The sequence below is a fragment of the Oncorhynchus nerka genome, linkage group LG4 (genome assembly GCF_034236695.1).
Source record: "Oncorhynchus nerka isolate Pitt River linkage group LG4, Oner_Uvic_2.0, whole genome shotgun sequence".
NCBI lineage: Eukaryota > Metazoa > Chordata > Actinopteri > Salmoniformes > Salmonidae > Oncorhynchus > Oncorhynchus nerka.
This window is the reverse complement of record NC_088399.1, coordinates 76,417,492-76,443,387: the sequence shown is the minus strand read 5'-3', so window position 1 is coordinate 76,443,387 and position 25,896 is coordinate 76,417,492. Positions and strand designations below refer to the sequence as shown.

General features: G+C 46.0%; 1 protein-coding gene across 5 annotated transcripts; it reads left to right on the top strand.

Annotated features, from left to right (window-relative positions):
* Positions 1–946: 946 nt before the first annotated feature.
* arpp21 (cAMP-regulated phosphoprotein, 21) lies at positions 947–24,794 on the top strand. Of its 5 annotated transcripts, XM_065017845.1 has the most exons (21): positions 947–1,230; positions 2,295–2,413; positions 8,405–8,524; positions 13,517–13,663; positions 13,785–13,829; positions 13,977–14,060; positions 14,148–14,320; positions 14,410–14,469; positions 14,599–14,736; positions 14,922–15,018; positions 15,252–15,350; positions 15,418–15,440; positions 15,556–15,609; positions 15,745–15,947; positions 20,974–21,066; positions 21,146–21,279; positions 21,482–21,535; positions 21,645–21,812; positions 21,927–22,014; positions 22,287–22,420; positions 23,349–24,794. In XM_065017845.1, exons 3-21 carry the CDS (start codon positions 8,516–8,518, stop codon positions 23,526–23,528), a joined length of 1,983 nt encoding a protein of 660 aa, XP_064873917.1. In that variant the 5' UTR covers positions 947–1,230; positions 2,295–2,413; positions 8,405–8,515; the 3' UTR covers positions 23,529–24,794. The 5 variants fall into 5 exon arrangements, with proteins under 5 accessions (XP_064873917.1, XP_029514458.1, XP_064873919.1 ...); XM_029658598.2 differs by lacking the exon at positions 2,295–2,413; XM_065017847.1 differs by lacking the exon at positions 8,405–8,524.
* The last annotated feature ends 1,102 nt before the right edge of the window (positions 24,795–25,896 follow it).

Genomic DNA, 25,896 nt, shown 5'->3' with positions numbered 1-25,896 from the left:
CAAGTCTGAGGTCTGGGAGGAGAGCTGGAGAGGTCAGCTCAGTAAGACTGACCTTCTACTTCTCGCTCTACCTCCATCTCTCAGACAGGATGAATGTAGAGAAGGACAGTTTCACTGTGTTCATCTAAAGTGTCTGCACGTCGTCCGTCAGTAATTCACAACGGGCAACTACAGGAGTGTCACTTTTAATTGCATCGAAAAAGAAGGGGGAGAAGAGAGCGGGAGAACATAACTGTGACAGATTAATTACCCAGCATGCCAAAATGACTCACAAGAGCTCTCAGCTCCGCGCTGTCGCACCGGTTCACTGTCACAGATATGATCTACTACTGGTGGACAGAGGCACTTAGACAAACACCCACACAAACTCTCTGACTGGGGTCCCCTACTATGTAATTTCCTGCCTAAACAACCAATCAATAAATGGGCCCGAACAAAGGCGATTCAAGAATAACCTTGATGGAGACCTGAAGACTTGTGTTAGCTCCCCACGCTCATAGGCATAGCATGCATAGGCTTTAGGACTTCTGGTCCCCACAAGGATAGTAAAACCAAACACACACACACACACTGACAATTGTTGCATTGTTGTGTCAGGTCTATGTCTGTCTGTCTCTGTGATATGTTAAACTGTCCCTGATGACTCAGCCATAACGGCAGAAGACAAGGATATGAGAGGGGGGTCGAGACGTGTTAGAGTAAATGTATAATTATTTCATTATTACTGGAATTGATTTGGCCAAGTGCAAATGGACTCTGTTCATTGCGCTTTCTGCTTAGCAGCGGTGTAAATTTGTCAACTGCGCGGTGGGAGGGAGATGCCCGTGTGCTTCGCAGTTTGCCAGATTTCTTTAAATTAAGTTTTCTTGAAGATCACCCCGCGACGCACACGATGCAGCGCTGTAGTTCAGCAGCAGATGACGCGCTGTTCCACTCGCGGATGTCATCAAATGGAGTCAAGCTAGCCACAAGTTCTGACAGCTCAATCGTCATGAAACGCAAATACAGCGATGAGTTTCTCTCTCTTGGTTTCATACAAACTTTGAGAAATAACGAGGTGCGCCCACAATGTGTTTTGTGCGGGGAAGTGCTTAGTAATGAGTCTCTCAAAACAAACAAATTAAAAACGACAGGTCCTGACCAAACATCCACAGCATGACAGTAAAACCCAGGGAGATCTTTCAGAGCAGGGCTGAATGCTTCAGGTAACAGTGCCTCGACAGTGGAAAAGTAAGTCAACTTGCAAGGCATTGTTGTCGTTTTATAAACAGAAACAATGGAGTACTACCAAAGTAGTAGTTGTGAATTTCTCTTTCAAATAATTCCCTTGTACATAGCTATTAACGTTAGTTAGATTGCTAATATTAGCCAAAGTAAGCAAGCTAGCTTGCTATACTAATAGTGCAACCCTAAGTTACAGTACATATGAAGATAAAATGATCAGGCCTATTGTATATCTTACTGTAGAAAGGATTGCTATAAACAAGTCTAGGTTGGAACTGTTGCTGTTAAAATACAAGTAATAATTGTTATTCTGAATTGGAGTAAACTGATTGAAGCAAGATGCTTTTTGAGGCAAACTCACACACAGTTCTGGGTTGCTCATCTACAGCAGGAAGCGGTCTCCTACCTGACTGAGAAAGCAGTAGATGTTCTGATCCAGTTTGGCAGTGAGTCAGGGTAATCAACTCTGGTGTACTTAAAAAACAAGTACAGAAACAGACTCCATGCCGAGCATGACCTCAGGGTTGCACTGTTAAAAACTGAGCCCAGAATAGAAATGCTTGTTGAAAGCTTCAGCCAGCCACACACCTCTCATTAGGACCGTGTGTGTTTTCTGGTCTACATCTGTGTGATGTGATCAGTCAGTGTATTCCAATTCAGAATGCTAATTATTTATTGTATTTTTAACAACAGTTCCAACCTAATTTTTTTTTCAACAATAATTTCTACAATAAAGATGTACAGTAGGCCTGATCATGTTTCTTCTGTACTGTTACTTAGGGTTGCACTATCAAAAACTGACCCTGTGTCTGTGTTTTCTGGTCTACATCTGTGTGATGTGATCAATCAGCTTATTCCAGTTCAGAATTAAAATGATTTCTTATATTTTAAAGCAGCAGTTCCAACCTGGACAGATGAGTACAGTGCATTAGGAAACTATTCAGACCCTTTTCCCGTTTCCCACTTTTTGTTACGTTAGTCTTTAAAAATATATATTTTTATTGAACCTTTTTTTAACTAGGCAAGTCAGTTGGGAACAAATTTGTTCTTGCTGTGGGGATGTTTTTCAGAGGCAGGGACTGGGAGACTAGTCAGGATCGAGGCAAAGATGAACAGAGCAAGTACGGAGAGATCCTTGATGAAAACCTGCTCCAGAGGTCAAGGGGTATGAATACTTTCTGAATGCACTGTAAGTGTTTTTAATGGGGAAACATAAACATGAATAACTACAGTTGAAGCCGGAAGTTGACATACACTTCGGTTGGAGTCATAAAAACACATTTTTCAACCACTCCACAAATTTCTTGTTAACAAACTATAGGTTTGGCAAATCGGTTAGGACATCTACTTTGTGCATGACACAAGTAATTTTTCCAACAATTGTTTACAGACATATTATTTCATTTATAATTCACTGTATCACAATTCCAGTGGGTCAGAAGTTTACATACACTAAGTTGACTGTGCCTTTAAACAGCTTGGAAAATTGGCTTTAGAAGCTTTTGATAGGCTAAATGACAACATTTGAGTCAATTGGAGGTGTACCTGTGGATGTATTTCAAGGCCTACCTTCAAGCTCAGTGCCTCTTTGCTTGACATCATGGGAAAATCAAAAGAAATCAGCCAAGACCTCATAAAAAACATTGTAGACCTCCACAAGTCTGGTTCGTCCTTGGGAGCAATTTCCAAACGCCTGAAGATACCACGTTCATCTGTACAAACAATAGTACGCAAGTATAAATACCATGGGACCACGCAGCCGTCATACCGCTCAGGAAGGAGACATGTTCTGTCTCCTAGAGATGAACATACTTTGGTGTGAAAAGTACAAATCAATCCCAGAACAACAGCAAAGGACCTTATGAAGATGCTGTAGGAAACAGGTACCAAAGTATCTATATCCACAGTAAAACAAGTCCTATATCGACATAACCTGAAAGGCCGCTCAGCAAGGAAGAAACCACTGCTTCAAAACCGCCATAAAAAAAGACAGACTACGGTTTGCAACTACACATGGGGACAAAGATCTTACTTTTTGGAGAAATGTCCTCTGGTTTGATGAAATAAAAATAGAACTGTTTGGCCATAATGACCATCGTTATGTTTGGAGAAAAAAGGGGGAGGCTTGCAAGCCAAAGAACACCATCCCAACCGTTAAGCACGGGGTTGGCAGCATCATGTTGTGGGGGTGCTTTGCTGCAGGAGGGACTGGTGCACTTCACAAAATAGATGGCATCCTGAGGAAGGAAAATTATGTGGATATATTGAAGTAACATCTCAAGACATCAGTCAGGATGTTAAAGCTTGGACGCAAATGGGTCTTCCAAATGGACAATGACTCCAAGCATACTTCCAAAGTTGTGTCAAAATGGCTTAAGGACAACAAAGTCAAGTTATTGGAGTGGCCATCACAAAGCCCTGACCTCAATCTTATAGAACATTTGTGGGCAGGACTGAAAAAGCATGTGTGAGCAAGGAGGCCTACAAACCTGACTCAGTTACACCAACTCTGTCTGGAGGAATGGGCCAAAATTCACCCAACTTAGGTGTGGGAAGCTTGTGGAAGGCTACCCGAAAAGTTAAACCCAAGTTAAACACTTTAAAGGCAATGCTACCAAATACTAATTGAGTGTATGTAAACTTCTGACCCACTGGGAATGTGATGAAATAAATAAAAGCTGAAATAAATAATTCTCTGTACTATTTTTCTGACATTTCACATTCTTAAAATAAAGTGGTGATCCTAACTGACCTATGACAGGGGATTTTTACTAGGATTAAATGTCAGGAATTGTGAAAAACTGAGTTTAAATGTATTTAACTAAGGTGTATGTAAACTTCCGACTTCAACTGTATTAATATTATTATATTTCATTGTTATTTACTATTTGTCTATTTTGCATTTGTTTTAGGCATAAGGGCAATATGAAAAGTACAGATATTTACGTATAGTTGCATGTTTTCATAAGCTTGGGTCCCAGGAAAACACAGAATTTCTAATTTGGGTCCCAGGCTGAAAAGGTTTATTAACCCCTGGGTTAGGGTTACAGTTAGGGGTTAGGTTTAATTTTAGGGGTTTGGTGTTAGGGTAAGTTAAGGGTTAGGGAAAATAGGATTTTGAATGAGAATACATTTTTTGGTGCCCACTTGGATAGTAAAACCAACAGTGTGCGTGCGTGTGTTCCTCTGGCCTTCGTCCCTTTGGAGCAGGTGGCACTGTTGACGTACTGTCTCCCCAATGCACACACACACTCTGCTGTCTGTTCTCCAGTGTCAGTCTCTGTGGATTCTGCCGTGCCTGAAACTCACTTATCATATCTGAGGGCTTAACTGTCCCTCTCACTGACACACAGCTGACTGACCCGTCTTTAGAAGCAGAAACACTGACACACAGCTGACTGACCCGTCTTCAGTAGCAGAAACACTGAAATACAGCTGACTGATCCGTCTTCAGTAGCAGAAACACTGAAATACAGCTGACTGACCCGTCTTTAGAAGCAGAAACACTGACACACAGCTGACTGACCCGTCTTCAGTAGCAGAAACACTGAAATACAGCTGACTGACCCGTCTTCAGTAGCAGAAACACTGAAATACAGCTGACTGACCCGTCTTTAGAAGCAGAAACACTGACACACAGCTGACTGACCCGTCTTCAGTAGCAGAAACACTGAAATACAGCTGACTGATCCGTCTTCAGTAGCAGAAACACTGAAATACAGCTGACTGACCCGTCTTTAGAAGCAGAAACACTGACACACAGCTGACTGACCCGTCTTCAGTAGCAGAAACACTGACACACAGCTGACTGACCCGTCTTTAGAAGCAGAAACACTGACACACAGCTGACTGACCCGTCTTCAGTAGCAGAAACACTGACACACAGCTGACTGACCCGTCTTTAGAAGCAGAAACACTGACACACAGCTGACTGACCCGTCTTCAGTAGCAGAAACACTGACACACAGCTGACTGACCCGTCTTTAGAAGCAGAAACACTGACACACAGCTGACTGACCCGTCTTCAGTAGCAGAAACACTAACAAACACAGCTAACTGACCCGTCTTTCGAGGCAGAAACACTGACACACACAGCTGAGTGACCCGTCTTTAGTAGCAGAAATGCTGAGTGACCTGTCTTGAGAAGCAGAAACACTGACACACACAGCTGACTGACCCGTCTTTAGTAGCAGAAACACTGAAATACAGCTGACTGACCCGTCTTTAGTAGCAGAAACACTGACATACACAGCTGACTGACCCGTCTTTAGTAGCAGAAACACTGATACACAGCTGACTGACCCGTCTTTAGTTGGAGAAACACTGACACACACAGCTGACTGACCCGTCTTCAGTAGCAGAGACACGAACACAAACTGCTGACTGACCAGTCTTTAGTAGCAGAAACGCTGACTGACCTACCTTTAGTAGCAGAAACACTGACACACAGCTCACTGACCCGTCTTTAGTTGCAGAAACACTGACACACACAGCTGACTGATCCGTCTGTAGTTGCAGAAACACTGACACACACAGCTGACTGACCCGTCTTCAGTAGCAGAGACACGAACACAAACTGCTGACTGACCAGTCTTTAGTAGCAGAAACGCTAACTGACCTACCTTTAGTTGCAGAAACACTGGCACACAGCTGACTGACCCATCTTTAGTAGCAGAAACACTGACACATACAGCTGACTGAACCGTCTTTGCTAGCATAAATGCTAACTGACCCGTCTTTAGTAGCAGAAACGCTGACTGACCTGTCTTTAGTAGCAGAAACACTGACACACAGCTCACTGACCCGTCTTTAGTTGGAGAAACACTGACACACACAGCTGACTGACCCGTCTTTAGTAGCAGAAACACTGACACACAGCTCACTGACCCGTCTTTAGTAGCAGAAACACTGACACATACAGCTGACTGAACCGTCTTTGCTAGCATAAATGCTAACTGACCCGTCTTTAGTAGCAGAAACGCTGACTGACCTGTCTTTTGCAGCAGAATCACTGACACACAACTGACTGACCCGTCTTTAAGGTTAAAAATGTTTATCTGTAATTTACATTCTGTAGAAATGATGAGAATAGAAACTTTCAGTACTTTTGTGAAGCATCACAGCACAGTTGACAATTTTATGCCAAGTAGAAATCTAACTGGATGGACATCAGAAATAGAGGAAGGCCAAGACAAGCAGAAACACTGACACACACAGCTGACTGACCCGTCTTTAGTATCAGAAACACTGACACACAGCTGACTGACCCGTCTTTAGTATCAGAAACACTGACACACAGCTGACTGACCCGTCTTTAGTATCAGAAACACTGACACACAGCTGACTGACCCGTCTTTAGTATCAGAAACACTGACACACAGCTGACTGACCCGTCTTTAGTATCAGAAACACTGACACACACAGCTGACTGACCCGTCTTTAGTATCAGAAACACTGACACACAACTGACTGACCCGTCTTTAGTATCAGAAACACTGACACACAGCTGACTGACCCGTCTTTAGTATCAGAAACACTGACACACAGCTGACTGACCCGTCTTTAGTAGCAGAAACATAAACCTAGAAAAGGCTCATACAGTAGCCTAAATTACATACAGGATCTTACTCTAACTTAGGTTAGCTACACTATAGTCAGCTCCATCTTTCTCTCTCTTTCTCTCTCTCCCTCACTCTCACACACATGCACGTTCACACACTAACACACACACAATATTGTTTTCTCCTTTCTCTTTTAACTTGTTTCCTCCTACAGATTGAAGAGATAGATACAGTATAGAGGAAGGTAGAGAGACAGAGATGAAGAGAGAAAGATACAGAAACAGTGATAGAGAAATAGGGAAACAGAGAGAAAGATAACTGCCTACTCTATGTTAATTAATCTGCGTGTGTCTGTGATGACCTGTCACTCATAGTCAGGCCTACACACACACACTTCTTGTGTAACTAACCTTGTGGGACACACAATTCAGTCCTATTCAAAATCCTATTTTTCCTAACCTAACCGTAAACCCAAAAAACGAACCTTAACCCAAAAACGTAACCTCCCCAGTGGTGCAGCGGTCTAAGTCACTGTGTCTCAGTGCTAGAGGCGTAACTTCAGACACCCTGGTTCAAATCCAGGCTATATCACAACCGGCCATGATTGGGAGTCTCATATGGCGGCGCTCAATTGGCCCAGCATCATCTGGGTTTGGCCTGTGTAGGTCGTCATTGTAAATAAGAACTGACTTGCCTTGTTACATAAAGATAAATTCCTAAAACAAACCCTAGTTCCTGAAGCTAATTCTTAACCCTAAACCCCCTAGAAGTGGTATTGGGCTGTATGGGGATAAAATACAAATGTAATTTTTTCAGGGGTTAGATCAGCTTTAATATTGCAGATAGATTGTAGCTTTCCAATCCCCCATATATTTTTGGGGGTTTATACATATTTATATATGTATATATATATATATACACACACACACACTACCACTTAGAAATGTCCTTGTTTTTGAAAGAAAAGCATTTTTTTGGTCCATTAAAATAACATCAAATTGATCGTTGTTAATGTTGTAAATGACTATTGTAGCTGGAAACGGCAGATTTTTTATGGAATATCTACATAGCTCGTATTTCTTTCGGAATAAACTAAATGTCCCAGTTGGTCAAATTTTTGTTTGATTACTATTCTTGTGGGGACTTCTGGTTAAACACGCACACGTATGCGTGCGCACACACACACACACACACACACACAGGTCAGGCTCTGGGAACCGCAGCCCATAATAAGAGAGTTCAGAAGACTAAATAGGTTGATCTGCTCTGGTATCTAACTGCTGAGTATCCATAGAGACTGTTGCTATGTCGGCGAAAAATCTCAATTCATTAGGAACAAATATAAATAGCCATCATCGAGTTTGTCGTATCATCATCATATCACCACCATCATCTTCATGATACCCACATCTGAGAGTGTTGAGACCTGTTGGCCTAAAATGTGTAAGCTTGAGAGCTCTCTCTCTTCCTCACCCCCTTCGCTGTCTCTCTAGCGTCTAAAGTGCTGTTTTCACACACTTGAGAAGGACTTTTTTACAGCTTCTTTCTGCAAATTAGTCCAGGACAGTTAACAATAATTATACCTTTCTCTCTCTCTCTCTTTCTTTCCATCTGTCTAGATAAATAGCCAAGAGGGGGAGTGAAGCAGAGAAGGAAATGAGAGATTAAAAGGGAGTAAGAAAACCTCTAGCTGTTCTATGCAAACGTTCGTTACCCACCACTAAGCCACAATGAGACAGGTGTGTTATAGCAGGTGCACGCATGCACGCACACACACGCACGCATTCACACACGCAGAGTATTCAAAGGATGTCCTTACAAACCAAGTTAAGTAGAGTATATTAATATGTAGCATACAGTAAATTGTATTAGGCTGCTCTGTTCTCTTCCCCAAAAGCTCCAGCAATTTTACACTTACAGTAAACACCTCACAGTACAGACGCACTAGAGAACTATAGCTGATGTACCAGCTGAGTGTCTCACACACACACACACACAGCTGTCCTCTTTCTAATAGACTTTTATATAATAGGTGGGTCTATTTCTGACAGTGTGCCATGGGGAGATGAGGCCGACACCCAGTCTCCATCTCTGCACGCCGTGCCAACCATACCGCCTAAACCTAGACTAGCAGGTGACAACTAGGCTACTGTGTGTGCGAGAGAGATGGATAGATAGATGGGAGAGAGAGAGAGAATTTTGTGCGCGTGCCTTTCAGTGTCAGGCAGCAGAGCTGGTGTGTGTGTTGGAGATACAGTGTGTGGGTGGAGAGAGAGGCAGCTCGTGCACTGTGCCGGTGTCTGACAGATAGAAAAGCGAAAGGCGCGTAGTGGAAACCAACCGTGACTCACTCAAAAATACACCTCCAAAAAGAGCCGACCCGAGCGTCTGAGGGGAGATTTGACACGGACACGGCGCTCGAGGAGCTCCTGGTTTACGAATCATCTCCCGCGAGGTAAAATAAACACACACTCCCACTGTTTACTGAAGTGGCTGTTGATGTTGTGGTTGATGATGATGATGATGTTATTGTTGGTTATGTCGCTGTGCTATCGAGTTGTGCTGTGTCTTCGCCTTCGGGTTGTTGCAGTTTTTATAGATAAAGCTATATCCATGGGTTAGTCATCCCCCGGCCAAATGGCTTTACCTATTTTCATACTGAGGGCTGACAGACAAGTCCACACGGTCAGATATTGTTACTAAATGTGTGCTAAATGTCCACGAACACCAGATACTGGTTTTGTCCTTGACAATTAATTAATTAATTAATTTTATTCATTTATAAGTTTTGCTAAATGGGCCCTGTACGCAGGCTACCTTCTCGGTTTACCAGAGGAAAAATGAGGTCAAACAGCAACTGAAATACGTGGTGAACTGGCAGTGACGGTGTGTGCTCCTGTCCTCCCAGAGAGAGAAAAAAGGAAAGAAAAAGAGCATGAGAGGGGGAAGTAGAGACAGATAGAGAGAGGTAGACAGAGAGAGAGAGTTAGAGAGGGGGTGGGGGGGTAAGGAGAGAGAGGTTTAGTTGACAGCCCAATGAAGGTTGTGAGCAGGAGGTCTATAGGGGTAAAAATATCATGTGTCTTAGCTCAGCCAGGAGCCACACACACACACCCTGGAATGCCACACACACACACCCTGAATAGTAGCTTGACTGGCCACTATGGTTATATCAGCTCTGTCTCAGTGGGTCAAGTGGATTCTACAGAGAAATATGATATACACATACAGTGCATTCATAAAGTATTCAGACCCCTTGACTTTTTCCACATTTTGTTACGTTACAGCCTTAAATCTAAAATGGATTAAATACATTTTTTCCCTCATCAATCTACACTCAATAATAATAATAATAAACACTCATAATGACAAAGACAAAACAAGTTTTTTGAAATATTTGCAAATGTATTACAAATAAAAAAACAAATACCATATTTACTTAATCGTTCAGACCCTTTGCTATGGCACTAGAAATTGAGCTCAGGTGCATCCTGTTTCCATTTATCATCCTTCAGATGTTTCTACAACTTGATTGGAGTCCACCTGTGGTAAATTAAATTGATTGAACATTATTTGGAAAGGCACACACCTGTCTATATAAGTTCCCACAATCAGAGCAAAAACCAAGCAATGAGGTCGAAGAAATTGTCTGTAGAGCGCCGAGACAGTATTGTGTCAAGGCACAGATCTGGGGAAGGGTACCAAAACATTTCTGCAGCATTGAAGGTCCCCAAGAACACAGTGGTCTCCATCATTCTTAAATGGGAGAAGTTTGAAACTACCAAGATTCTTCCTAGAGCTGGCTCTATGAAGGTCTGATGAAACCAAGATTGAACTCTTTGGCCTGAATGCCAAGCATCACGTCTGGAGGAAACCTGACACCATCCCTACGGTGAAGCATGGTGGTGACAGCATCATGCTGTGGGGATGTTTTTCAGCGGCAGGGACTGGGAGACTAGTCAGGATCGAGGGAAAGATGAACGGAGCAAAGTACAGAGAGATCCTTGATGAAAACCTGCTCCAGAGCACTCAGGACCTCAGACTGTGGCGAAGGTTCACCTTCCAACAGGACAACAACCCTAATTACACTGCCAAGACAACGCAGGAGTGGCTTCGGGACAAGTCTCTGAATGTCCTTGAGTGGCCCAGCCAGAGCCCGGACTTGAACCCGATCAAACATCTCTGGAGAGACCTGAAAATAGCTGTGCAGTGACGCTCCCCATCCAACCTGACAGAGCTTAAGAGGATCTGCAGAGAAGAATGGGAGAAACTCCCCAAACACAGGTGTGCCAGGCTTGTAGAGTCATATCCAAGAAGACTCAAGGTTATAATTGCTGCCAAAGGTGTATCAACAAAGTACTGAGTAAAGGGTCTGAATACTTATGTAAATGTGATATTTCTGTTTATTTTTTTACATTTTCAAATCATTCTTAAAAACTGTTTGAGCTTTGTCATTATGGAATATTGTGTGTACACTAATGAAGAAAAAAAACTATTTTAGATAAGGCTGTAATGTAATAAAAATTTGGAAAAAGTCAAGGGGCCTGAATACTTTGAGTGCACTGTACGTACATGTGTGGCCCCCAGTCAACCATGACTCTGGTTGACCAGTGGTTAGCCCACTGCAGGAACCAAGTGTTGTTGTTGTTGTAAGGTTCCAGACTCGGGTTGGCCGTACAAGGTCGGACACAACGTTATACAGATTTGTTTTACTTTTTCCCCCCAGAACTACACGGAACAAAAATATTAACGCAACATGTAGTGTTGGTCCCATGTTTCATGAGCTGAAATAAAAGATCCCCGAAATGTTATATACAAACAAAAAGCTTATTTCTCTCAAATGTTGTGCATAAATTTGTTTACGTCCCTGTTAGTGAGCATTTCTCCTTTGCCACGATAATCCATCCCCCTTACAGGTGTGGCATATGAAGAAGCTGATTAAACGGCATGATTATTACACAGGTCCACCTTGTGCTGGGGACAATAAAAGGCCACTCTAAAATGTTCAGTTTTGCCACACAACAATGCCACAATTGTCTCAAGTTTTGCGGGAGCGTGCAATTGGCATGCTGACTGCAGGAATGTCCACCAGAGCTGTTGCCAGAGAATTGAATGTTCATTTCTCTACCATAAACCGCCTCAACATAATTTTAGAGAATTTGGCAGTATGTCCAACCAGCCTCACAACCGCCAACCACATGTAACCACGCCAGCCCTGGACCTCCACATCCAGCTTCGTCTGAGACCAGCCACCCGGACAGCTGATGAAACTGAGGAATATTTCTGTCTGTAATAAAGCCCTATTGTGGGGGAAAAAACTCAGATTGGCTGGGCCTGGCTCCCCATTAGGTGGGCCTGGCTCCAAAGTGGGTGGGTCTATGCCCTCCCAGGCCCACCCATAGCTGTGCCCCTGCCCACTCATGTGAAACCCATAGATTAGGGCCTCATTTATTTCAATTGACTGATTTTCTTATATGAACTGTAAGTCAGTAAAAAAATTGAAATTGTTGCTTTTCTATTTTTGTTCAGTATAGTTTAGTAGGCTACTCGATATGGTGTGCAAAACCACTTTTTCTGCAGGTGAAGAACTGGTAACTAAACTTTTCTCTCCTCGGGCACAGGGGCAGTTGGATCAGCAGATGAATGATGGTGCACAGGCCTAAACACACACAGACACAGGTCCCTGTGTCCCGCATCCATCTGTCACACTCCAACCAGCGTGTCACAGCTTCTGCAGTGTTCAGCTAAAACTCTCCTCTCTCCCCTCCTTAAAGCCTCCCATAAAGCTCTGTTACCACGGTGATCAGTTCAACCCAGCAGCCATATGCTCCACTCTCCTCTTCCTGCTGATTCTACACTTTCCCTACCCTCTTTTCTATCCCTCTTTCTGAGCTTTCTCTCTGATCTCTCTCTCTTTTCATCACTGCTTCTCCCCATCTTTTTCTGTATCCTTTCTCTCTCCCATCTCTCTCTGTCCGTATCCCTAAATCTCTTTACCCCTCTTTCTGGATCTATGTAATACACTTTCTTTGTAGCCATGGCTGTGTCCCAAATGGCACCTCTATTCCCTATGCAGTGCACTACTTTGGACCAGACACTACATAAGGAAATAAGGTGCCATTTGAAACGTAGACCACGTCTGCCCAAACTATCTATTAGACAAACTTCTTTAGACGCAACATTAGTAATCATAACTCTAATAGGGTGGTGTTCCATATATAAATTACCCCTATGACACTGGTGTTACAGGAATAAGTGTCCCCTATGACCCTGTGGTGTTACAGGAATAAGTGTCCTCTATGACCCTGTGGTGTTACAGGAATAAGTGTTCCCTATGACACTGTGGTGTTACAGGAATAAGTGTTCCTGTCCAAGGGGTTGGAGCGCTGGCCGGAATGTGGTTTTTCCCACCAGTGGGATCAGGAGCTCAGCTCGGAATTCTGGGAATATTGCTGCCGGCAGATCGGATGATGCCTCCCACAGCTGCTGTTACTAAGAAAAGCCTAAGAATACACACGTTACGCATACACTCACTGCGCACACACATTTACTATGTACACACACGCTCATGCACACACCCTTAGACCCAACTAGGCAGCCATGGAGTGTGTTGTACAGGGGGAAGGAGGTCAGAGAGAGGCAGCATATGTAAAAGCCGTTCTATGGGATCTGCAAGTGACATTAAGTAGGTGTGTGTGTGTTTATAGCAGTAACTGACGTGTGTTTTGTAGTTTTCAGAGAGGATGTCTGAAGCGATCGTCCCAGAATCCTCAGGGCTGAGGTCATGTAATGAGTTATGCCCCTCCGCTCTGCCATCCTCACCCCCCCTTGCCACAGAGGATGAGTGTCACCATGACAACAGAAAGGTGGAGCAGCAGGTAAGACATGTGACTGAATGAGGTGTTGTTATTATAGATCAGATAGGTGACATGACTGGTGGTCCCTGAGGAATGCCATGTGATGTCACTGTGTGATGATTTGTCACATTTTGTCCCACAGAAACCTGTCAGTAACCAGGGGCAACCAGCCAGGAAGAGAACCAAGGTAGACTCTGTTTCTGTCACACACCTACGTAGAGCCATATATATCACTATTGTGTATGTACACTGTGTCAGCCTTGATTTCGCCCCGGGTGGGCAGGGTTTGCACTTCTGAGGCTATTTCATTGATTAATGTTGTTGCTTGTTTCAGGCCAAAGGCAGGTTGGTGAGGAGCATGGCTGTGTGTGAGGAGTCATTCCCACCATCCCCTCCTGACACCACCCAAGACAGCCAGGTAACGCACAACACACACACTCTCATAACACACACACAGACACAAAACACGCACAACACACACATCATGTGATGTTTGATGTTTTAGAGCTCTGTTGAAGTCACCATGCTGCCAGGTTGCCATGACAACGAGGAGGAAGAGCAGAGCAAAGAGCCAAATGTGCCCACGCTAATTATCTCAGACACCAGTCAGGAATACACAGACTCTACTGGGATTGACCTGCACCAGTTTATCATCACCACCCTGAACAGCAATCCCAGGTACAAAAAACTGTGTGTGTGTATGTAACTGCTTAGCTGGCAATGATGTCATGGTAATAATATGATGTCATGGTGTTGTCATCTTTCAGGGACAGGATGATGCTGTTGAAACTGGAGCAGGACATGATCGACTTCATCACAGACAACGGGTATGTGTGTGTGTGTGTGTGTGGCCATAATTTTTTTTTAATGCAAATATGATTTACTGTATTTACTTCAATTTGTTGTCTAAGCAGGACTGTCATCCCCTCCCATCTTCTTCTCTCTCCCTCTCTCAGTCCTTATAAGAAATTCCCTCACATGTCTTCCTACCATCGTATGTTGGTCCACCGGGTAGCAGCCTACTTTGGCATGGAACACAATGTGGACCAGACTGGCAAATCTGTCATCATCAATAGCACCAGTAACACACGCATGTACGTAACTCTCTCTTCTCTGTGGTATATCAGTACGCTTGCAACAACAGGATCGTGGGTTTGATTCCCGCTGGGGACACCCATACAATAACGTGTGTCCTCACTACTATAAGTCTTTGGACATAAATGTGTCTGAAGGACATATTATTGTTGTTGTATTATTCTCTATTTCTGTATGTGTGTAGACCAGAGCAGAGGTTTATGGACTATGTCCAGGAGGAGAGAGGAGAGGAGACTCAGTGGAGAACCATACTGAAGAGAGACAACGCAGAAGACAACCAGGTAGCTGTCTGTCTGTCTGTCTGTCTGTCTGTCTGTCTGTCTGTCTGTCTGTCTGTCTGTCTGTCTGTCTGTCTGTCTGTCTGTCTGTCTGTCTGTCTGTCTGTCTGTCTTTCTTTCTTTCTTTCTTTGTAGCATGTAAGCACTATATAAGCTTGCATATTTGGACAGCTTTTAGAGGTCCTTGTCAGAGTTCCAGATTTTGAGAGGTTGTGTTCTTATCCTGCCCCCACCAGGCGAGGCTCCACCCACTACGCGAGGAGAGGCGGAGCAAATCAATGGAAGAGAGAGAGGAGGAGTACCAGAGAGCTAGAGAAAGGATATTCAACCAGGAGGTACACACACACACACACACACACACACACAACACACACATCTTATTCTTTCTTCTGTCTTCCACAGCCTGCCTGTCCCCAGGAGACCAGGTAATATTGTTTTTATGTTAGACGTAAATAAAGTTGGGTTGACGTTTTTTTCTTAATGTTCCCCAATGGACGGTTGTAATAACCTTGTGATGATTATTGTGTGTCGTTATTGCAGGTCTATAGAGGATGGTAGCCCCCATGCTGCGACCCAGAGAAGGCAGCTCTTTAGGTGAGTGTGCTCTCGACTGGTGGCTGAGTGGTACTGAATCTTGACCGTACTAGTAGCGTTTAGCTGAACACATTATCGGGCATTTAATGACCAGTTTACTAGTCTAAATCAGTTGCTGGTCTGTGTGTCCTTCAGGGGTACCAGGGGTAACTCGGGCTCAAGCCGACAGAGCAGCACGGAGACTGACTATAGTCGCTATAGTAACTGGAGCAGCACTGACTCAGGTCGCTATAGCAACGACCCCCGACCCTGGAGCAGCACAGACTCAGACTCTGCCTATCAGAGGCCAAACCCCGCCCCCAAGGCCCGACCAGCCAATCACAGCTGGGACGCACGAGGTAGAAAATAATCTAATTTAATTGAACTACAATCCTGATCCTTTTCCATGTACTTTAATGTCTCCCTTTCCCACCTTCTCTCCTCCTCTCTCCCTTTCCCACCTTCTCTCCTCCTCTCTCCCTTTCCCACCTTCTCTCCTCCTCTCTCCCTTTCCCATCTTCTCTCCTCCTCTCTCCCTTTCCCACCTTCTCTCCTCCTCTCTCCCTTTCCCACCTTCTCTCCTCCTCTCTCCCTTTCCCACCTTCTCTCCTCCTCTCTCCCTTTCCCATCTTCTCTCCTCCTCTCTCCCTTTCCCACCTTCTCTCCTCCTCTCTCCCTTTCCCACATTCTCTCCTCCTCTCTCCCTTTCCCACTTTCTCTCCTCCTCTCTCCCTTTCCCACCTTCTCTCCTCCTCTCTCCCTTTCCCATCTTCTCTCCTCCTCTCTCCCTTTCCCACCTTATCTCCCTTTCCCACCTTCTCTCTTCCGCTCTCCCTTTCCCACCTTCTCTCCTCCTCTCTCCCATTTTCTCTCCCTTTCCCACCTTCTCTCCTCCTCTCCCTTTCCCACCTTCTCTCCTCCTCTCTCCCTTTCCCATCTTCTCTCCCTTTCCCATCTTCTCTCCTCCTCTCTCCCTTTCCCATCTTCTCTCCCTTTCCCACCTTCTCTCTTCCTCTCTCCCTTTCCCACCTTCTCTCCTCCTCTCTCCCTTCCCCACCTTCTCTCCTCCTCTCTCCCTTTCCCACCTTATCTCCTCCTCTCTCCCTTTCCCACATTCTCTCCCTTTCCCACCTTCTCTCTTCCTCTCTCCCTTTCCCACCTTCTCTCCTCCTCTCTCCCTTCCCCACCTTCTCTCCTCCTCTCTCCCTTTCCCACCTTCTCTCCTCCTCTCTCCCTTTCCCACCTTATCTCCTCCTCTCTCCCTTTCCCACCTTCTCTCCTCCTCTCTCCCTTTCCCACCTTATCTCCCTTTCCCAACTTCTCCTCCTCTCTCCCTTTCCCACCTTCTCTCCTCCTCTCTCCCTTTCCCACCTTCTCTCCTCCTCTCTCCCTTTCCCACCTTATCTCCCTTTCCCACCTTCTCTCCTCCTTTCTCCCTTTCCCACCTTCTCTCTTCCTTTCTCCCTTTCCCACCTTCTCTCTCCTCCTTCCCACTCCCTCCTTTCCCACCTTCTCTCCTCCTCTCTCCCTTTCCCACCTTCTCTCCTCCTCTCTCCCTTTCCCACCTTCTCTCCTCCTCTCTCCCTTTCCCACATTCTCTCCTTTCCCACCTTCTCTCTTCCTCTCTCCTTTCCCACCTTCTCTCTTCCTCTCTCCCTTTCCCACCTTCTCTCTTCCTCTCTCCCTTTCCCACCTTCTCTCCTCCTCTCTCCCTTTCCCACCTTCTCTCTTCCTCTCTCCCTTTCCCACCTTCTCTCTTCCTCTCTCATTTTCCCACCTTCTCTCTTCCTCTCTCCCTTTCCCACATTCTCTCCTTTCCCACCTTCTCTCCCTTTCCCACCTTCTCTCCTCCTCTCTCCCTTTCCCACCTTCTCTCTTCCTCTCTCATTTTCCCACCTTCTCTCTTCCTCTCTCCCTTTCCCACCTTCTCTCTTCCTCTCTCATTTTCCCACCTTCTCTCTTCCTCTCTCATTTTCCCACCTTCTCTCTTCCTCTCTCCCTTTCCCACCTCCTCTCTTCCTCTCTCCCTTTCCCACCTTCTCTCCTGCTCTCTCCCTTTCCCACATTCTCTCCCTTTCCCACCTTCTCTCCTCCTCTCTCCCTTTCCCACCTTCTCTCTTCCTCTCTCATTTTCCCACCTTCTCTCTTCCTCTCTCCCTTTCCCACCTTCTCTCTTCCTCTCTCCCTTTCCCACCTTCTCTCCTCCTCTCTCCCTTTCCCACCTTCTCTCCTCCTCTCTCCCTTTCCCACATTCTCCCACCTTCTCTCCTCCTCTCTCCCTTTCCCACCTTCTCTCTTCCTCTCTCATTTTCCCACCTTCTCTCCTCCTCTCTCCCTTTCCCACCTTCTCTCCTCCTCTCTCCCTTTCCCACCTTCTCTCCTCCTCTCTCCCTTTCCCACCTTCTCTCCTCCTCTCTCCCTTTCCCATCTTCTCTCTCCTCTCTCCTTTCCCACCTTCTCTCCTCCTCTCTCCCTTTCCCACCTTCTCTCCTCCTCTCTCCTTTCCCACCTTCTCCCTCTCCCTTTCCCATCTCTCTCCTCCTCTCTCCCTTTCCCACCTTCTCTCCTCCTCTCTCCCTTTCCCACATTCTCTCCTCCTCTCTTTTCCCACTTTCTCTCCTCCTCTCTCCCTTTCCCACCTTCTCTCCTCCTCTCTCCCTTTCCCATCTTCTCTCCTCCTCTCTCCCTTTCCCACCTTCTCCTTTCCCACCTTCTCTCTTCTCTCCCTTTCCCACCTTCTCTCCTCCTCTCTCCCATTTTCTCTCCTTTCCCCTTCTCTTTCCTCTCCCTTTCCCACCTTCTCTCCTCCTCTCTCCCTTTCCCATCTTCTCCCATCTTCTCTCCTCCTCTCTTTCCCATCTTCTCTCCTTTCCCACCTTCTCTCTTCCTCTCCTTTCCCACCTTTCCCTCCTCTCTCCTCCCCCACCTTCTCTCCCTCCTTCTCCCACCTTCTCTCCTCCTCTCTCCCTTTCCCACATTCTCTCCCTTTCCCACCTTCTCTCTCCTCTCTCCCTTTCCCACCTTCTCTCCTCCTCTCTCCTTTCCCCCCACCTTCTCTCTTCCTCTCTCCCTTTCCCACCTTCTCTCCTCCTCTCTCCCTTTCCCACCTTATCTCCTCCTCTCTCCCTTTCCCACCTTCTCTCCTCCTCCTCTCTCCCTTTCCCACCTTATCTCCTTTCCCAACTTCTCCTCCTCTCTCCCTTTCCCACCTTCTCTCCTCCTCTCTCCCTTTCCCACCTTCTCTCCTCCTCTCTCCCTTTCCCACCTTATCTCCCTTTCCCACCTTCTCTCCTCCTTTCTCCCTTTCCCACCTTCTCTCTTCCTTTCTCCCTTTCCCACCTTCTCTCCTCCTCTCTCCCTTTCCCACCCTCTCTCCTCCTCTCCCTTTCCCACCTTCTCTCCTCCTCTCTCCCTTTCCCACCTTCTCTCCTCCTCTCTCCCTTTCCCACATTCTCTCCCTTTCCCACCTTCTCTCTTCCTCTCTCCCTTTCCCACATTCTCTCCCTTTCCCACCTTCTCTCTTCCTCTCTCCCTTTCCCACCTTCTCTCTTCCTCTCTCCTTTCCCACCTTCTCTCTTCCTCTCTCCCTTTCCCACCTTCTCTCCTCTCTCTCCCTTTCCCACCTTCTCTCTTCCTCTCTCCCTTTCCCATTCTCTCTTCCTCTCTCATTTTCCCACCTTCTCTCTTCCTCTCTCCCTTTCCCACATTCTCTCCTTTCCCATTTCTCTCCCTTTCCCACATTCTCTCCCTTTCCCACCTTCTCTCCTCCTCTCTCCCTTTCCCACCTTCTCTCTTCCTCTCTCATTTTCCCACCTTCTCTCTTCCTCTCTCCCTTTCCCACCTTCTCTTTCCTCTCTCATTTTCCCACCTTCTCTCTTCCTCTCTCATTTTCCCACCTTCTCTCTTCCTCTCTCCCTTTCCCACCTCCTCTCTTCCTCTCTCCCTTTCCCACCTTCTCTCCTGCTCTCTCCCTTTCCCACATTCTCTCCCTTTCCCACCTTCTCTCCTCTCCTCTCCCTTTCCCACCTTCTCTCTTCCTCTCTCATTTTCCCAGGTGGGGTCTTCCTCTCTCCCTTTCCCACCTTGGTGATTTCTCCCTTTCCCACCTTCTCTCCTCCTCTCTCCTTTCCCAGTTCTCTCCTCCTCTCTCCCTTTCCCAATTCTCCCACCTTCTCTCCTCCTCTCTCCCTTTCCCACCATAACATTTCCTCTGGATTTTCCCACCTTCTCTCTCCTCTCTCCCTTTCCCCCTTTCTCCTCCTCTCTCCCTTTCCCACCTAACTCTCCTCCTCTTCCCTTCCCCACCTTCTCTCTTCCTCTCTCCCTTTCCCACCTTCTCTCTTCCTCTCTCATTTTCCAACCTTCTCTTTCCTCTCTCCCTTTCCCTTTCCTCTCTCCCTTTCCCACCTTTTAAATGAATTTTCCCACCTTCTCTCTTCTTCTTCCCTTTCCCACCTTCTTCTCAGAATTTTCCCACCTTCTCTTTCCTCTCTCCCTTTGAATCCTCTCTTCCTCTCTTTTCCCACCTCCTCTCTTCCTCACTCCCTTTCCCACCTTCTCTCCTGCTCTTCCCTTTCCCACCTTCTCTCCTATTTCCCTTTCCCACCTTCTCTCTTCCTCTCTCCCTTTCCCACCTTCTCTCTTCCTTTCATTTTCCCACCTTCTCTTTCCTCAAAGTGTTTCACCTTCTCTCTTTCTCTCCTTTCCCACCTTCTCTCCTCCTCTCTCCCTTTCCCACCTTCTCTCCTCCTCTCTCCCTTTCCCATTCTCCCACCTTCTCTCCTCCTCTCTCCCTTTCCCACCTTCTCTCTTCCTTCTCATTTTCCCACCTTCTCTCCTCCTCTCATTTCCACCTTCTCTCCTCCTCTCTCCCTTTCCCACCTTCTTCCTCCTCTCTCCTTCCCCACCTTCTCTCTTCCTCTCTTTTCCCACCTTCTCTCTTCCTCTCTCCCTTTCCAACCTTCTCTTCCTCTCTCCCTTTCCTCTTCCTCCTCCCTTTCCCACCTTCTCTCCTCCTCTCTCCCTTTCCCACATTCCCACCTTCTCTCCTCCTCTCTCCCTTCCCACCTTCTCTCTTCCTCTCTCATTTTCCACCTTCTCTCCTCCTCTCTCCCTTTCCCACCTTCTCTCCTCCTCTCTCCCTTTCCCACCTTCTCTCCTCCTCTCTCCCTTCCCCACCTTCTCTCTTCCTCTCTCCCTTTCCCACCTTCTCTCTTCCTCTCTCATTTTCCCACCTTCTCTCTTCTTCTCTCCCTTTCCCACCTTCTCTCTTCCTCTCTCATTTTCCCACCTTCTCTCTTCCTCTCTCCCTTTCCCACCTCCTCTCCTCCTTTCTCCCTTTACCTACTCATCTGTCATCTGTCTCTCTGTATCTCTCACTCTCAGATGACCATGCCCCCACCACAGGCTCCAACTACCTCACGGTGCCCATGGAGAACGGGATTCCACCAGGAAGTATATTACTGAACCCACATACAGGTACACACACACACACACATACACATGCATGTATATGTAAAAAGGGAATTGTGAGTTTAACCTTGACCTCTAACCCCAGGCCAGCCCTTCTTGAACCCGGACGGAAGTCCTGCCATCTACAACCCCCCCGACCCCCAGCAGCCAACAAGAAGCCAGCCTCAGCAGCAGGCCCCTCTGCCGCAGCAGCCAATGGCTGGCCACACAGTCCCTCAGGTAAAACACTGATTGCACAGTAACCAAATAGAATTTGAATACAAATACAATAATCTACCTATTCATTAGTTATACTAAATGTATAAACAGTCCTGTCCATGCAACCCGATCGGCCAAATTGTGTTCCAGCCGTGTCGATAATAGTAATAAACAGAGCCTGTTTTTGTAATAGAAGACTGGCAATAACAATGCTTTCTCTCAGGTGGTTCAATATTCGTCCGTCTCTTATCCTCCCCAGCAGTTGCAATACTCTACGGTACTAAGTTTTTTCATGCATGTGTTTTTGTGGATATAACAGTGTATGCAGTATAAATGTATTATGTCTGTCTGCGTGTCTTTGTTAACATGTTCTCTGTGGTCCTCAGAGCGAGGACCTGTCGTCTCAGTTTGGTCACGTTACTGTGAGCTGTCAGCCATTGGGGGAAGCTCCGTCTCTATACCCTCCCTTAGCCTCTCCCACACAGAGTTACGTCTATACCGCCCCTCCCCCTCCTCACAACCCCCCCAGCTACTGCCAACCCCCTCCAACTCAGGTAGGAATAACACAACACAATCATAATAGAATGGTAGCATAGAATCGTAGAATGATTGAACAGAATAATAGAATAGTCCCATGTGTTGACATGATGTTGAACTCTGTACTGTAGGTGCCTGTGTATTACTACTCTACTACTCAGTATCCTACCTCAGCACCCCAAAGACCTGCCACACCTACCCAGGCCATACAGCCTACAGGTACGTACGCGTGTGTGTGTGCGTGCGGCAGTAGGGAGGGGGCCGTTACACTGTAAGAGATTTAGTCTGAGGTCTCACAGTGAACCGGTCTCTTTTCCTGCTGCTTCTACTCTACAGAGAGATCCTGATTAGCTGCTAGTCCTCCATTTGTCAGATATTACAGCAAATGATACGACTTTGAATTAGCTTTAAACAAACAAGCAATTGATTGATGTTTTATGAATAATCTGCTAGGCGTTTATCTGTATATCTGTCTCTGTGTGTATTTGTAGGTTACTCTCCTGTCGTAGCCAGTCAGCAGCAGACCTACCAGGGGATGATGAGTTTGCAGCTGCCTCAGAGCCAAGCCCAAAGATTGCTGGGTTCTTATCCACCTGGCTCCTCCCACCCATGCGGTGTAACACAGGTAACTATGACAACCACAGTGTCATATACTCAGTGGCCATTGTATTAGGTACACCACCCTGTTCACGGAAATGGTGAGCTCCTACAGTGAGTCACGTAGCTGTGGCTTGCTGTATAAAGCAGGCAGACAGGCATCGAAGCATTCAGTAACTGTTTGATTGAACGTTAGAATTGGCAAAACGAGTGGCCCAAGTGATTTTGAGCATGGTATGATAGTCGGTGCCAGACGCGCCGGTTTCAGTATCTCAGAAACGGACTCCTGCGCTTTTCACAGTATCTAGGGTTTACAGAGAATGGTGCCACAAACAAAAACATCCAGTCAGCGGCAGTCCTGTGGGCGAAAACAGCTCCTTGGTGAGAGTACAACAGTGGTATGTAAAACGGCACCTCGGAACGCACTTGTCGGACCTTGTCACGGATTGGCTATTGCAGCAGATGACCACACCTGGTACTACTCCTATCAGCTAAAAACAAGAAGAGCTGGCTCAAGTGGTCACGCAATCACCAACTGGACAATTGAGAAGTGGAAAAACATTGCCTGGTTCGACGAATCCCGGTTTCTGTTGCGTCATGCCAATGGAAGAGTCAGGCTTTGGCGTAAGCAGCATGAGTCCATGGCCCATCCTGCCTGGTGTCAACGGTACAGGCTGGTGGTGGGGGTGTAATGGTGTGGAAGGTAAAATGTCTGTAGGATGACTGTAAGTCGTTTTGGATAAAAGTGTCTGCTAAATGGCTTATATTAGACCAAATGAGCAACATTTCCATGCCCTGAAGAATTCCGGCTGTTCTGGAGGCAAAGGGGTGTCCGGCCTGGTACTAGATGGGTGTACCTAATAAACTGACCACTGTAATTCCTCAGTGTTGAATTAAAGTTGCAGTGTTGTCAGGCTACTAATCAAATCTGTGCCTAAATTGAATCTCTCCCTCAGGGTGGTGTGGGGGTATCGTACCCCCAGACTGGTCTCATGTCGCGGGGTGAGGGGGGTTACTGCTGCATGGTATCTCCAACCTGTCCCCCTGGTCCCATACCCCCTCCCCCTCTACACACCGGCTGCCATGCCTCCAGCTGTAGCAACATCAGCAGCCAGGGGTGGGCAGGAAAATACTAACACGCCCCCACCCAACCTAAACTTACATAACCCCCACCCAACCTAAATTTACATAACCCCCACACAACCTAATCTTACATAACCCCCACCCAACCTAAACGTACATAACCCCCACACAACCTAATCTTACATAACCCCCACACAACCTAATCTTACATAACCCCCACACAACCTAATCTTACATAACCCCCACACAACCTAATCTTACATAACCCCCACACAACCTAATCTTACATAACCCCCACACAACCTAATCTTACATAACCCCCACCCAACCTAAACGTACATAACCCCCACACAACCTAATCTTACATAACCCCCACACAACCTAATCTTACATAACCCCCACACAACCTAATCTTACATAACCCCCACCCAACCTAAACGTACATAACCCCCACACAACCTAATCTTACATAACCCCCACCCAACCTAATCTTACATAACCCCCACCCAACCTAATCTTACATAACCCACACCAAACCTAATCTTACATAACCCCCACACAACCTAAACTTACATAACCCCCACCCAACCTAATCTTACATAACCCCCACCCAACCTAATCTTACATAACCCCCACCCAACCTAATCTTACATAACACCCACACAACCTAATCTTACATAACCCCCACCCAACCTAATCTTACATAACCCCCACACAACCTAATCTTACATAACCCCCACACAACCTAATCTTACATAACCCCACACAACCTAAATTTACATAACCCCCACCCAACCTAATCTTACATAACCCCCACACAACCTAATTTTACATAACCCCCACACAACCTAATCTTACATAACCCCCACACAACCTAATCTTACATAACCCCCACACAACCTAATCTTACATAACCCCCACCCAACCTAATCTTACATAACCCCCACCCAACCTAATCTTACATAACCCCCACCCAACCTAATCTTACATAACCCCCACCCAACCTAATCTTACATAACCCCCACCCAACCTAATCTTACATAACCCCCACACATACTTGACCTCCTTTCCCCCCCACCTCTACTTGCACAACCCCACCGGACTGTGTTGATTGAGATGCAACCAGTGTTCAAGCTGTTACACACACACAGTATACCACAGGCAATGTATTGTGCCAAAGCTGTATCAGAGGTACTGTACTGATTTAAAAGCATATACTCCAGTTGAGTTTTGTATGGATATGAAATGATTATATATATGTATTGTAGCGTTTGAGCAGAATAAACTGATGTGGCTGCTTTGACAGGTCACCTTTCTAACGGCTGTGGTCTCTTTCACATTGAGTATTTGATCTGATTTTCTAATCTACACACTGCTGACATTGTTAGCATTGATTGTATCACAATTATTCAATTGTTGAACGGATGTTTATTTTTTATTTTTTACATTTGATAGATCCAGAATGTAATTCACAGAGAGCAATCTTACACTTATGAAAAATATAAAACGCAACATGTAAAAGATCCCAGATATTTTCCATTTATCTCTCAAATTTTGTGCACATTTATTTACATCCCTGTTAGTGAGCTTTTCTCCTTTGCCAAGATAATGAATCGATCTGACAGGTGGCATATCAAGAAGCTGATTAAACAGCATTGTCATTACACAGGTGTACCTTGTGCTGGGGACAATAAAAGGCCACTGTAAAATTTGCAGTTGTCATACAACACAATGCCACCGATGTCTCAAGTTGAGGGAGCATGCAATTGACATGACTGCAGAAATTGAATGCTAATTTCTCTACCATAAGCCACCTCCAACGCCATTTTAGAGTATTTGGCAGTACATTCAACCGGCATCACAACTGCAGACCACATTTATGGCATTGTGTTGGTGAGCGGTTTGCCGATGTCAACATTGTGTACAGAGTGCCCCATGGTGGTGGTGGGGTTATGGTATGGGCAGTCATAAGCTACGGACAACAAACACAATGGCATCTTATTGATGCCAATTTGAGATCCGAAGGCCCATTTTTGTGCCATTCATCTGCAGCCATCACCTCGTTTTTTTAGCATGATAATGCACAGCCCCACGTTGCAAGGATTTCTACAGAATTCCTGGAAGCTGAAAATGTCCCAGTTCTTCCATGGCCTGCATACTCACCAGACATGTCACCCATTGAGCATGTTTGGGATGCTCAGGATCGACTTGTACGACAGCGTCTTCCAGTTCCCGCCAATATCAAGGAACTTCACACAGCTGTTGAAGAGGAGTGGGACAACATTCCACAGCCTGATCAACTCTATGAGAAGGAGATGTGTCACGCTGCATGAGGCAAATGGTGGTCTCACCAGATATGGACTGGTTTTCTGATATACACCCCTACCTTTTAAGGTATCTGTGACCAACAGATGCATATTT